At 42.0% G+C, this 14,838-nt stretch overlaps 1 protein-coding gene across 1 annotated transcript in view; it reads right to left on the bottom strand.

The window, feature by feature from the left end:
- Positions 1-5,972: 5,972 nt before the first annotated feature.
- Positions 5,973-14,838, bottom strand: part of CC2D2B (coiled-coil and C2 domain containing 2B) — a 51,781-nt gene continuing 42,915 nt past the window's right edge. Inside the window, exons 26-32 of the mRNA XM_066621425.1 lie at positions 14,595-14,684; positions 13,497-13,610; positions 11,133-11,267; positions 9,145-9,267; positions 7,921-7,979; positions 7,197-7,374; positions 5,973-6,161 (exon numbers count right to left, since the gene is read on the bottom strand). Coding sequence (XP_066477522.1) covers positions 5,973-6,161; positions 7,197-7,374; positions 7,921-7,979; positions 9,145-9,267; positions 11,133-11,267; positions 13,497-13,610; positions 14,595-14,684 — 888 coding nt within the window. The remainder of the gene's footprint in view (positions 6,162-7,196; positions 7,375-7,920; positions 7,980-9,144; positions 9,268-11,132; positions 11,268-13,496; positions 13,611-14,594; positions 14,685-14,838) is intronic.

Genomic DNA, 14,838 nt, shown 5'->3' with positions numbered 1-14,838 from the left:
TCATGGTGAGGAAAGATGCAGCGTGGTTTTGGAGAAAAAGCAGCTTCTCAACACCTCCATTCAGTATTGAAGAAGACACTGAAGTCCACCAAGTGCCATGCTTCCCCAAAAGATGGAAAAGCCATGTGGGAGAGAAGAGAGAACTCTTGGTGTGTAGATCCACATGCTCGTGGGTGAAGCTTTGTGTTATGTCCTTGGTTATCTTTATATGTTGTGTAATTCAATGTACTGTTTTCTTTTTTGAAACCATTTAAAGGCAAATTGTCATACTAACTCAGGGAATGATCAGAAACTACTGTGATACTGGTGTACACCATTTAAGTAGTTATCTTGGGTTCTCTTTTGCTCAGGGTAACTACAGTAGCAAATACCAAAGGGAGTTCATATACTCATTCAGACTACTCCCTTCATCCAAAAGTGTGCTTTCAAAAGAGACAGAGAATAATGTGCTTTACCCCCCCCTTTTAAAGTGGAGCCAATATTGTACTGTAGCTGATGGAGTACTTTGATTGCTCCTAGTTTATGCAATCAGAGTCCAAATAGTTCTAATTTTTCATTGTATGAATTCGCAGTTCCTTGTGGGGGTGGCAAAAGGTACCACTCAAATGCTTACACAAAATGCAAGCATGTGCATGGCAATGGCAGAGTGGGTAAGAAGAAAAAATTGAAGTATCCAGATTATATGAGGACAGTTTTCTATTGCTAAAAGTCTGTTAGCAGGATGTACTTTCATATTAGGAGTGAATCCAAAATATTTATTATGGTGTGAACCAGAAAGTCACACTAGTGGTGCTAATTACATAACTGTCACAGAATTGTAATAGTTTCTAGTGGTTTGTTTAAATTCATACCCTCAGCTCCTACCCAATGCAGAATCCCTTGAGTGGGGAAGGAGAACAGTGGCAAAGAATGTTTTAGGAGACTTCTCCAGCTTACAATTTTAAGACATTATTTGCCTATTTGATGTAGACTTGAGAAGGAATCCATGGAGTAATAGATTGAGAGTGAATTATATGGCCTGGGGTTATGTTAAACATTTCAAAAGAATAGCAAGGGTGGGTATGGGGAAAACAGAAATATAAAAGTTGTGTTAATGACATTTTCCAGGGAAGAAGAACCATTCTAAGCTATGTGGCATTTGGAGGAACATGCCACTGCTTGATCTACAACAGTTCTTCAAAAGCTAGACATGCTGTAGGAAAATATTATTTAATTTAGAGGAGAAGCAATCCTCTGTATTGGTAATGGCAGTTTTTTTTTTATACTACGTATTTTCAGGGTTGTCTTTTTGACTGAAATATTTGGGGATGCAGGATTGGAGAATGTAATCTGAAAGGGAAAGATATTCATCTCAGTTTTCAATACTAAATATAAAACACTTCACTGTCTGACTACCTCAATAATACTTTGAATGTACAGTCTTGTGGCAATCCATGACTTGAAATAACAGCAAGTTGCTTCTAAAGTTCTTATATTGGCTTCACTTTTATCCTCATAATTACTAATACATCAGAGGAGTCTCCTGTAGGCCTTTACACTCAGGCAGTAGCTAACAATTAACACTGGAATTAGCAGGGAAGGGTAATCTGTCTAGTTAAAACAGCAAAGCCTACATGTAATGGGGTATTTTATTTGTATTTAAGTCATTAGACTTTAACTGTTAAAAGAATACACTATACAACACTATTGGGGGTTTTGTTTTGGTTTTTATAATTTATTATTTAGCCTTTTGAGTTTGGCATTTATACTGAAAATGGAATATGCATTATGAACCAGTTGCAGTTTGTTTTTTTAAAACAGATGTGGTCAACCACCACTGAGTCTACACACTACTTGAAGTTCCTGTTGCAGGAATTAAAATGTGTGTTTCACAGTCATGAGAGAGAAATATCCACAACAAAGGAATCTGGATGAGTGCTATGCACTCTTCTTAAAAATAAAACTAGTTTTGAGTAATTCTTTCTAATTCTATTTGTGTGCGTGCGTGTGTGTGTACAGACTCAATTAAAGAAACAAATGGAATTCATCAGGGCACTGCCACTACAACTCATCATAGCAGACTTTGTATTTCTACATCTGATTGTAATACTAACAAAAAGGCAGGCAATGAAGCAGGAAACAGTATAAAAAGAACCTGTAATGAAAGTCAGTCTACTGAGACATCATCTTCTTCTGCAAAAGCGGAAGGGAAATGGGGAGGTTGTGTATACAAGTCTGTGAACACTGAATCGCCATTAGCAAACCATAAACTGAAGGAAAAAGGAAATATTTACCTAGCATGTAATTTGTCAAACTCCTTGCCACCTGATATAGGTGTTTTTTAAAGAGGATTGGACAGATTTATGGAGGAAAAGTCTATTGCAGGTAACAAACCAACTATATGCAACCTCTGGGTTTTAGAGGTAGTCTATCTCTGAATGCTGGGTGCAAAGGAATGGCAACAGGACGTGGATATGTATTGCCTTGAGTGCTCACTGAGACATCTGGTGGGCCACAGTGAGGAATGGGAAGCTAGATTGGCCCTTGGTCTGATCCAGCAGAGCTTTTCTTATGTTCTTACTGTTTTATACTAGCCAGGCAGCCCAATCCTAATGGGGGTACAGCAGCACTGAAACAGCCATCTCTGTATCCCATGGGAGCAGGGAGGCAACCAGAAGCTTCTTTGAGGTAAGGGAACATTCTATCTTGTGTTGAGTCCTGGCAGCTGTTATGGGCCTATTCAAATCTGCAACAGCTCACTTGCTGGCACAGAACCTTGTAGCCATGTGTAGGGCTTTCAGGCCTAGGACGGGGGATAGGATCAGCTAGCAGCTAGCAGCAGGTAGGATCAGCAGCAGCTCTCCTCTGCTTTGCTGCAAGTCATAAAAAGTGATTGAATGCATTGATTGAAGAATGTATTCTCTGCTTTGCTGTGTCACAAAGTATCGGCCAATCTTGTAGAAACACTGGAATCCTTATGGAATGCAGTTTCTCAGCTTGTTCCCCCCCCCCTTTCCTTTCCTTAGGATATTTAGGTTTTGCCTTTATTCATCATGACCTGCTATTTTGATTTTATTCACTTGTCATTTCAAAGAACATTAGCATCATTCAGGGCAAAGGGACAACTGTAGGATTCCCTGCTCTCGTCCTCCCCCCGCCCCCCCCCGCAGGGCCAATAGGGAGTTTTAGGACCCAGGAGACACCCTCTCAAACAGCAGGGGCTGTGTGCTTTCCGCATAGCAGTACAGTACAAGGAATCTTCTTTAATACTGTTACTGTATACTTAGTACAGGCGTACCCTGACTTTCATCCACTTGACTTCCACTGCTTTGCTCTTTCAGTCGCTTTCAATTATTACCATATTTCAAATTTTGTCCATGTTTTCCTCCTTTGTTCGATGTCATCCAATCTTCCACGTTTGTCAATATTATGTTTATTTTTCTTTTATTTATTTAGGTTTTGCACACATTTGCATGTGTTATATACTGTCGTTATTTATGTTTTTCAATGGCCAAAATAAATTTGCAAGCTAAATAAGGCTATGCTTTGGCATTCATCCATTTTTAGCTTTCATCTCTGCTCTGGTCCCTAACCATATGAAACTGCAAGGGGTTGCTGTTGTACTAGCTAATCCACACAGAACTACTTCTCTGCAGAGCATTAATGGAGAGAAGACTGCTCTGTTGGGGGGGAGGGACAGTGAAGACATGCCTCCTCCCTGCAGCAGCTCAATAGTTGCCTCCCTGATGCTTTAAACTGAGTCTGTCTTGTGCAGGCATTCCACTGACTGGCAGTGGCTCTCAAGGGTTTCAGAATTTTTCTCTGCTCTACCTAGAAATGCTAGTGATGAAACCTTTTGCATGTGAAGCATGTGCACTACCTCTGAGCTACACTTCCATTCCCTTTAGATGTAGAAACGCTTTTCAAGATTTTAGACTTCAATTATCTTTGATCCTGCTTTCCTTATATTGTCTGTGTATATGTAAGCGTAAACTATTAAACGCTCATCAGCATGATTTGAGAGCACAAATTTCTAATGAATAACTAGCTTTATGACTATAATGAATCAGTCATATAAAACATTTGAAACTTAGTTAAATGAACTAATCAGATGCTTTCCAGAGGGTTCTAGCGCCTGGGGCAACCTGCCCTTTTCCACCCCCAGGCCCCTGACCCAGAAGTAACTTCGGTGACATAATTGTCACCGCAGTTACTGCTGTGCATCTACCTCCTCCGCTCCACCTTTGAAAAGTGGGGGAACAGAGGAGGCAGCCAAGGCCCTGATGGAGCCTTCCGCACCGCTTCCAGCAGCCCCATACCACTCAGACCCCTCCACATCATTTACGAGTGGCACGGAAGGCTCCGTTGGGGCCTGGGAAGCAGCATGCATCTCCTCCAAAATTGGAGGAGGCATCTGCAGCTTCTGCGCTGCTCTGAGGGACACCCTCAGATGTGGAAGAGGGGCATCCAGAATAGCTGCCGGAGAGGCAACAAGGTGCTGCTTCTGCAGCAGCGATTTAACATCGAACTGGGGCTACCCCCTCTTCCTTCCTCCTTTATAGGAGACAAGACAGTGGCCTAGAGAGGCAGTGTGATGGGAGATGCTCTAGGCCACCCTCTTGTCTCCGCCAGAGGATAGGAAATGGGTGCCTTAGAGCATCAGTGTGGAGGGAGTCACAATTCCCAGCATGCTGCCTCTCTAGGGAGCCAGTTTCCTATCCTCCTATAAAGGAAGAGGGGAGAGGGGGGGTGACTCAGTTTGGCACTGAATCTCTGCTGCAGCGGCAGTAGCTCTCTGCCTCTCCAGCAGCAATTATGGGCAGCCCTCCTCCGTCGGAAGATTTTTTTTTTCAAAGGGAGAGAAGCCACTGGAGCTGCCAGCTTCTTTCTTCTTTGAAAAAAAAGACAAATGGGAGGCAAGGGAGCGAGGCAGGCTATGGCACCCATGGAGGGTCGCCCGGGGCATTTGCCCCACTTGCCCCTTTCCATGTACATCTCTGGAACTAATCTTGCAATACACAATACATACTTGCAGGGTATGTATTTTCTAAAAATTGTTAATCTATTAAAAGTTTAATCTAGTTTACTGTGGCAGGAGCTAAACAAAATACATTTGAATTATTTTTTAGAGTGATTTTCAATATATTCACAAGAAAGTAACATAGGGCGCAATCCTAACTTGTGCTGGAACAGGTAAGCCAGTAGGCTTACGCTGTATCCAGCGCAGGATTGTGACCAGCGACGGCTTAGCCAGAGGAAAGAGGAAACTTTTCCCCTTACCCCTGGGTAAGGGCTGCTGGCCACAATGGGTCTCCTCGGACTTGCACCATCTCCTGAGGTGGCACAAGTCCAAGGAGAGCGGAGCGGCTTGAAGCCACTCCATTCTCCCCAGGGACGGGGGTTGGGATCCAACATAACGGCCGGATCCCAGCCCCGCCTCCCTCTCCTCGCCCACCTGCCCCCAGGGCCGCCCATAGCCCTCCCTCCCCCTGCCCAGGAACACCTTCCTCTCTCCTCCTCCCCGCCCCACCACGTCTACCTTTTTTGCTTGCATCTGCCCTGCAGGGCTGATGCAAGCACCGGAGGGGATGCTGGCATGGAGGCGTCTGTCAGCCTCTCAGTGGCGTCACTAGGATTTGCGTCACCCACCCGTGCGTCACCCGATGCGACCCACACCCCCTGCACGACGCCACTGCAGCCTCTGCAGGCTAGCGCTTCTCGGAGCGCTGACCTGGCTTCCCCTCGAGGAGGCGCAAACATGCTTTATGGCTTTAAGGCTAAAAGTTTGGATTGCACCCATATTTTGCATGTAAGTTGACATATCAGGATTCTTTAAGAGAATCCCTGGAAAAACAATATGAATCTCTAGCTATATATTCAAGTTTTCTTTCTAATGGTATATTAGTGGAAATTTAGACATCTTCATCAGCAAGCATCTCATGGTAGTAATGACTGTAATGACTGCCTGATTATAGAAGAACATTTATTACTACTTACTGAAGATGGATCAAAGATGCCAAGTAGATCCAGACAGATAATATGTTATTTGGGTAAGAATGAATATACACAGCAAGAGCAAATTCCGTATTAGGGACCTCTGAAGAATGAATCCCTGTCTGATAAACAGCCTCAGTTATTGACTGAACGTTTAGATATGGCATCTGGATAGGAAATCCTGTAACCTACAAAAATAGAATTCTAAGTTTTGAAAGAACCAACAAATGTATTCCTAGTAGTACTACTGAAAGCCAAAATAAAGTTATAGCTACTGTAATCAGTACCTTAACTCACTTATCAGAAATGTATTTTTATATTTCAGCTGCTGTATCAATTAAAACAAGGGGTCCTATTGAAAGGCTGTATTAATGAATGCTCTGAAAAAAGGAATTATCATCTGATGTAAATGTAGGCCATTATGTAGGCTCATAGGTAGGCCATTCAACATTGGGTCAAGTCCTGCTTCTTAAGCTAAAATTTACTCATAGGTGAAGTCTCCCCTTAGCATTCCAGGTTGGAAAAGGTCAACAAATAATTAATTTCCAACTATCTTGTTCCCTGCAATACTGTGTTTAAAGGAAAGGAACACATTCAGTTCACTTATGAATCAGATACACGGTTGAAGTTTTCAGGATTTACGTCACTACAGTATAGGAAGAATAACTGCCTATCTAAAAGAACAGAAATTCATAAGGTCAGATTTTCTCCCCTGATAGTCAAGCAATCATTCAACAATGGGATAGCCAAAAGGAGTACATTCCATTAAGAGAACAAATTAACCATACCACTCACTCAAATACCCCAGTAGCCATCTTTACCTAGTGCTTAAGGACTCTCTGGAGAACCCTGTACCCAAATGCAGCCTCATCTGTCTATTTTGTTAAAAGTATGAACTGAAGCCCAAGCAGCTATGTCTTGTTTTGATTCTTAGTTTGTTCCTTCATTTTACCTCTGAACCCTTGCCTCCTTAGCTCTAACTCCTGGTTGCATCTCCAAACTCTATGGCCTGGCTCTGACTTCCACTCAATGGCTGCCTATAGCTTGGCCGTGGTAGCCAGTATCCAACCCCACTTACCAAGTCTAAGAAAAAATTGGTTCCACATAAGCATGGCAAGGGCTGTATTTCTTCTAGTGGCAGCTTTTCCTGGACTGTCACTTGGGAATGTCCAGAAGAAAGGAGAAGGGCATTTTAGCAACAATAACAAAGCATAAGCACTGACCCAATAATGTTCCAGAATAGGCTCCATAAAAGTTTCTTCTTTTTCTGCAGTGATGCTTCCAGTTCTAAGCTCTAGCTTTGGAAGAATTTGTCGCAAGACACTTGTACACTGCCGATGCCACCGAGTTGGCTGTCGGGATCGCCATTCCATAATTTTATTTCTTAATGTCTTTTCAATTCTGCTTTAAAAAAAAAACTAATGAATAATTAAATTATTTTATATTGTATTACCTATTGTTGCATCATTGAATGTTCATGAACAGCCTAACTACGGATGGAATGAAACTCAGCAACACAGTATTTATGAAGTGTTCAGATTCTCCAAGGAAAGGAAAAAGTCAATTTGACTGGGAAGGTCTAGCTAGAAGAGGAATTATAGCAACAGAAGAAGATGCTGAATGTAAAAGATCCAAGGGCTTTGCCTTTTGAGCAGCACTGTGGCCAGTTACAGTCTAATAGAAGAAAATATCAGCCCAATCCTATCCACACTTTCCTGGGAGTAAGCCCCGTTGACTCTAATGGGATTTACTTCTGAGTAGACATGAATAGGATTGGGCTGCCAGTGAGGTGAGGAGTAATGTTCACCTCCTTCCCTCAGGACTAAAGTTGACAGATGGGCTTCTTTTATTACTTAAGTTCAACAAGAAGGATTAATAAAATGGTGCTAGAATAATAACATACAATTGAACCTCTAAATGCTGAACTTTGTTGTTCAAAGTTGTTACCTGTTCTGCAGCTCTTCTACTAAACTTTCATTAGTAGGGGTATAATATAGTTCTTCTGGCTGAAATAGAGTACAGAGATAGTGTACAACACTGTAAAATACACATACATACTAAATGGAATAGGTATTTTGAGACAATCAAATTTTTCAATACTGAAAATGAAAAGTGTTCTATCTTAAGTAGTCAAAAGCAGTGGCATTTGTGCTATTTCTCTGCCTCCTTCTCCCTCAGAAACCTCTCTGAGGCCACCAAAAAGCCACTCCTGAGGATTGTGGAGCCCTCAGGAATTAATGTGGGATGTGATGTAGCGACGATTGTGGGAAACTGCCAAAAAAATATACAGAGCAGATCAATAGCATGGGGAGACTTAAATAGTGTGAGCACCATTGTGCTTGCACTTCTTAGGATATAACAGAGTACTTCGTTGCTGAAAAACATCCGTCTTTTCCCAGATAACATATTGATTTTTCATAATATGGCTTCAGAATGAATATCGCTGACAGTGATTTTCTTTTCCTTGTGTTGCAAATTGTGATAAACAGAGAAGTAGAGAAGAACAAGTGCTGATAAAAGGTGTAATGAGAGCAGACCGGTAAAATGGATAATTGTTGCCTGACAAGCATATGTACATCTGTCAGCAGGCAGACCTCTGCGTTCTACACTAGCTGAAGTTTCCAAACTGTTTTCAGAGGTAGCCCATGTAAAGCACATTTCAGAGAAGAACCATAACTCAGGGCCAAATCCTATCCAACTTTCCAGCACTGATGCAGCCATGCTAAAAGAGCAAGCACTGCATGCTTTGGTTGGGGGGGGGGCAGTCACAGATGTTTCCTTAAAGTAAGGGAACTTTGGGCCCAATCCTATCCAATTTCCCAGTGCCAGTGCAGCTGTGCCAATGCGGTGTGCTCTGCATCCTGTGGTGGGGAGGCAGCCACAGAAATCTCAAGGTAAGGGAACATTTGATCTCTTAACTCTGGGCTGCATTGCAGCTGCACTGGTGCTGGAAAGAGGATAGAATTGGGCCCTTTGTCCCCTACCTCGGGGCTGCCTTGCAGCTGCACTAGAAATCTGGATAGGATTGGGCCCTCAATGACAGAGCACAGACTTTTCATGCAGATGGTTCCAGGTTCAATCCTCTGGGAAGAGCTCAGAAAAGACCTCTGAATCCCCAATTATATATCCTCCCTCCCATGGGAATTTAGAACTGTCTGAAAAATTAGTTACCTGAACAGTCTGTGTTTTTGCATTCTGAATATTGTATGGAAGCAACTGTTTCCAAAGACCTTCCTTTGAAATATCAAAATTGACACACATTGGTGAGCTGTTTTGCTGTATGTTGAACCAGACCTATGAAAATATTAATGCAAAATATGTAATCACTCTAAAGAAAGTCATTTGAGATCAGAAAATATTCTAAAATACTTCCTAATCTGGCAAAACAGAGAAGTAAATGTTTATTAGAAGCCAAAACGTTTACAGTTCCATCAGAATTAAAGGAGAGGAAATTCAAAAGCCACAAACAAAAGCCTGAAGCAACCAAAATGACAAAACCTTAAGCGAGATTTCAACTTCTCCAAAACTCTTCATCAGTCTCAGTGCTTAAAAAGGGGGAGTATGGGCATGGTGCAATAGCCATAAAAAATCTGCAATTTATACCAGTCTTCAGATGGGCTACAGGGGAAGTTAAGTAGACTCATGTGGATTAGCTTCACTAGATGCTAGATTAGTGCTAGATTCACTAATCACCTCAGGTTGCAGCTGAGAGTATTTCAGGGCTTCTTCGATGAAGAAGAGACAATAATGATTGTTCCTCCATCTTTATAAAATATAAAATTTGCAGTTACTCTCTTTTGTTCACAGCATAGATGACCTTAGATGACTCAGGCCCTAATCCTATTGGGGCCTTGAGCTGCTGGAACTAGCATACCGGCAGTATAAAATTCTTTACAGCCAGGCCACTATTGCATGCTGCGGGGCTGCTACAATGAGTACCAGTAAGTTGACAGCAGTGTGGGCCGTGGGAGGAGAAAGGGAGTAAACCCCCTTTGGGGTTTGGGGGGAGGAACCAGGGGAGGAACCAGTTTGGGGGGAGGAACCAGGGGAGCCTGCTGAGGGATAGAATGGGTGAATCTCGTGGTAGTTACGGAAGACAAATCTTATCCTCTCTTTTTGAAACCTCCCTCCTTGCATATATGCCCAAAAATGACTATCATATGTTCGAGGAGACCCATCGGCTGAGAGATAAGTAAAAAATATTGTAACTTACCTCATGCAGGCTGTCTAATTGCCCTCACCCCAATAACATGCAGTGTACTCTGTTGGTATGGCTGCATGCTATAATATGGTGGGGAATAGGGCAGTAACTCACTCAGGGTCAATTGTCACGTGATGTGTCATACTCACACACAAATACCAAAATGGAGAGCACACGCATCTTGCATTCCGAATGGAGCACACCTGTTTGAACTGCTGTGCGTTTAGCAAAATACATGGAAGCAGTCAGGAATGGCATTAGGGGTTGGCCAGGTTAGGCAATTGACAAAGGCCCACTCCCAACAGAGAATGTACCTGACAAGGCTAACCCTTGAAACCTCAGTAGTGAAGGCAGTGTTAGTTCCAACACACCAATGGGTGGACAGAGGACAAAGTGGGAGGCCCAGGGCAAGGCTGTGACCCAGGGCCTAGCAGCTAGGACTCAGCCACCCAGAACATATGAAAGTCTTAACAGTGGAATTGGAGATGGAGTGGATGATGGATTGGATGAGGACTGATTAAATCCAGGCAGATGTATTAGTGTATTACTGTATACAAGACAGATGTATTATCAGTGAAGAGTCCTGCCACTGCTGCTGAATCCACACCCTCCCGCCACCTCTCTGCCATCTTCCTCCCCCTCTCCACCCAGTTTCACCCCTTCCTGCCCCTCACTGCTCTCTCCACATACCACCTCTGCTTTACCTGGTCCAGAATCATTAGTGGCATTGCAGCACTGCTGCGGCTTGCACCAGCACACTTGAAATTTCACCGACAGAGCACTGCAACCATTTTGTGACAGCAGAAGTGCCTTCCACTGTCGCAATGCACTTCACCAGGCAGCCTGATCCTCAGTAGGATTGGACTGTTGGCAGTATTGCCACTGCAAAATTCCACCATTTGGGGAAGTGAGGAGGGCACAACCATATATTACATTCTACTTAATTATGAATACTTACATTTTCCCAACTTAACAAGCAATCAACACTCTGTAGAGGGCAAAATGCATCAAACTGCTTATAGCACTGGCCGCTGAGTGGATTCCACAAAAAATACTCTCCATTTTCTTGTGTTGCTACATAAGCCACTTTCCCCTAAATTTGTAAAAGTAGATGCCATTTTAATTCACTTCTCAAATACAAAAGAAACTGTGATTTATATTCTAACACATTGAAAAAACTTCACTGATTAGTTAACAATTTGATGTACTTTTTAATAGCAATCATTCTATACATCTTATCCACATAGATACTGCTCTTGACTTTCAGTAAGGGAGAAATTAAAAGCTAGGGCCATGTCAGGGCAGGGCAACAGCATAGGGGTCTACAACATTAGATCAGATTGCTCCGGAATGGCCTCTGCTTTGTCTTAGTGCTAGGGCAGGCAATGAAGCAGGTTGGCTGACTTCTAGAGTGATTATAGAGAAAAACTCTGAACAAATCCAACTGAGCACATTTTTAAGCTCACTTTACAGCCAGTCAGTGGCAGTGAAGGAGGTGTTTTTCTCTGCCACCATCATCTCTGCAAGAAGCCATCCAATTGAGCTTTTCTGAGTAGTTTGGGGCCTGCTCCACTTGGTTCCTTTGGGGAATGAGTAGAAGTGCACAGCAAGCCACTGTGTTGAATTTGTGAACACTTTGTGGATGAAATTGCTTCATTTATACATTTCTTTTTCAGATACAAAAGGCGAGTGCTTTGCTAGGTGAGACAATCATCTTCGTGGGGCTCAGCCTTGTTTCAACAGGCTCCCAGACTACATCTCTGGGCAGCAGGCTAACAGCATGCTGTTTTATGTCAGTACTGTGGAAGCTCCCCTTGTGAATGGTCCCAGTCCCTACCCTGGCACAAGAGGTCCTTTCAGTTGGGGAACTCAAATCTTTGCTGTATAGGGACATGTGTATTTACAGGGCTGCCCTCTTCCATAGCAGCTGTGGTCAAAAACAGGTACAGGTTGAGCCTACCCACCCATGCTTTCTTCCTGAGATACAGAAAGACCTCTGGAGGTCCTTGAAGGGCACTTTTGGTTTTTGGCTAAAAACCAGGCCTTCTAGGACCTCTGGTGGCCATTCTGAGGCCCGTGGAGATTGCACGTGGCCTCCACAGGTCTCAGAAGAGCCACCAGAGGCGAACGGAGCAAGGCTCTGGTTGCGTTCAGAGCTTGGTGGTGCCTGAAATTTGTGTGATTTGGTTTCACGTGGAATTCGGTATCCATGAGGGGTCCAAGAACAGAAACTTCGTGGATAACAAGGATCCATCTGTATCTCTTTGCATGTGTTTGAGTAAATGGCATAAGGTGATCTGATCCCTGGGTGCTGGGATTCCTAGCAGTCCTCTGCTTTTGCTCTTTTGCTGCTTACACTATAGTAACTCCTGTAGGGGAAGAGAGTGTTATAGCTCCCTTGTATCATGTGTTTTGTGTGCAGTGTGTTATTCAGGCATTTCCCCATGATTGGCAGTTACTGACTGCAGTAATCATTCCTAGGGGCCACCAAAGGGGGGGGGGGCAATCTTCCCAGTACTGGCCACTCATTAGACCTGTCTCTGCTCCCTGCTCAGTTCATCCTGCTTCTCTGGCCATTGAGGCTGGTCAGAGTGAGGCATTGAGGCTGGGTGATTTGCTCCTTACATGTTGGGCTGATTATCTATTTCCCTCTCCATGGATGCTGAAATGTATTAAGTTTTCCATGGACATTTGCAGAGTTACTGGGAGAGATGCGCCAATGTGTCATTGCTTGAGTTCTGGTTTTGCTCATCCCCCCCCTTGTGCTGGACAGGTTTTGAATACAGCAGTCATTCTGCTGATGTACCACCATTGTTACTGCACTTCAGGCACTGTATCAGTATTGGAAAAGGCCATAACGATCACCAAGGATTATTTAATGTGAAAGTTGAAACCACTTGCTATCCAAAAACAAAAAAAAATATTCCTTATCTGTCTACAAAATTGTTTTGTACTTAAACAAATAATCTACAAACTTATTAATTATTTATTAACAGTATTTATATACTGCTTATCAACGGAAAGTTCACAAAGCGGTTTACAAAGAAAATCAAACAAAGAACTAATGGCTGCCTGTCCCAAAAGGGCTCACAATCTAAAAGGATGCAAAAGAATACCAGCAGCCAGCCACTAGAAAAGACAGTGCTGGGGTGAGGCGGGCCAGTTTAGAGCAAATAACTTTAGAGCTATTTGACATTAGCCTGTATGTGTCTCTTACCATGGTGATGGTTATGTATTTTATTCTGTTTCACTTATTATGTAGTTTACACATTTTTATGGGGAATTACACAGACAAGGATTTTAAATACTTTGCTGCACTTACATCTAACACAGATGTTCCTAGCAGCACCCATGCTTTCTTCCTGAGATACAGAAGATAGTTACATAGAAGCACTGCATGTTCTTCTTTATTGCCAACACCCAAACCAATGCAATGCTATGGAAAAGTAGAAGAGGATAATTTATATATATATAATGCTTTATTTATTTATTACAGATACAGGTAAGGAAAATTGGATAGACTTAGGGCTAGGACTACATAGGTTACACAGGAGGGTGGTGGCCATCGATTACAACAAACATTAATCCAAACGAAATTAATAATCAATACAAAAATTATCATATTCTTTAACCCAACTGGTTAATACTTTAACATTCCATATTTTTCCTCTAACCTTATCTATCCCATCATAAAAAAAAAACACTTCAAACTTTTACTTATACACTCTTCTTACCACTAAAGAGGATAATTTTTTTTGAAGCAGTGCATTTTTAATTACTACACAAAATTACACTATAGTCAGATTAGCACAAGGAAGTTCAGAAATGAACAATGCATCTAAGGCAGCCACACAGTATTCAAAGTATTTGGAGGCATGGCTTCTTTGTTCTAATAAGTGGTCTACATTTTGTAGTTGTCTTTATCTGTGTGTCTTGTTTGCTTTGCTTTTAAATCACCACACACTTCCTAATGGACTGGATCCTCTTAACTATATTGTTAAGGTTTGTTTTAAATAGACTTCTCATTTTTTTAAATAAATTTCCCTTCTGAAATTAACTATAACTATGTTGGATTTTCCAGGTAATTTCTTATTCTCTGTGGTAACTGTTTCCAAGCAACATAACACTTATGTCTTGCACCAGATACTGAGATTCATGTTACCGAAGAGATTATCTATCATTTTCCTGTTCCAAACTGAATTGCTCCAAGGTACAATATTTACTGTTATCTAGTTCATAATAGAACACCTCTTCATGATCAACAGGTGTCATGGGGAGGGCTTTAGCGTTACACTGGATCTGGCCCATGTCCATAGTTTGGTGAACACTGCTTTAAAACATAACAATGTCCTTTTAAACATCAGGGACTTCAAAATAACACAACCCCGAAAAGTGATTTTATATCACTTCAAACTATTACCTCTGATGTCACCCAAACATCAACATCATCATTTTCATCCACACTGTCAGATATACAAGGAATTAAAGACACAAATCGAGATATAAGGTCCTACAAAAAAAAGGAGTATATATTTTCCAAGAGCACATATTATCAACTGACATGACTATATATGCAATTATTAACATATTCAATTTATTAAAATATAATAGTTAAAGTGTGTCAAGTTTTTAGTAACTCAAAATGATTTTATGTTATGAAAAAC

The sequence above is a fragment of the Tiliqua scincoides genome, chromosome 3 (genome assembly GCF_035046505.1).
Source record: "Tiliqua scincoides isolate rTilSci1 chromosome 3, rTilSci1.hap2, whole genome shotgun sequence".
Classification (NCBI taxonomy): domain Eukaryota; kingdom Metazoa; phylum Chordata; class Lepidosauria; order Squamata; family Scincidae; genus Tiliqua; species Tiliqua scincoides.
Note: the sequence above shows the minus strand (reverse complement) of the source record. Positions and strands in the feature narration are given on the sequence as shown.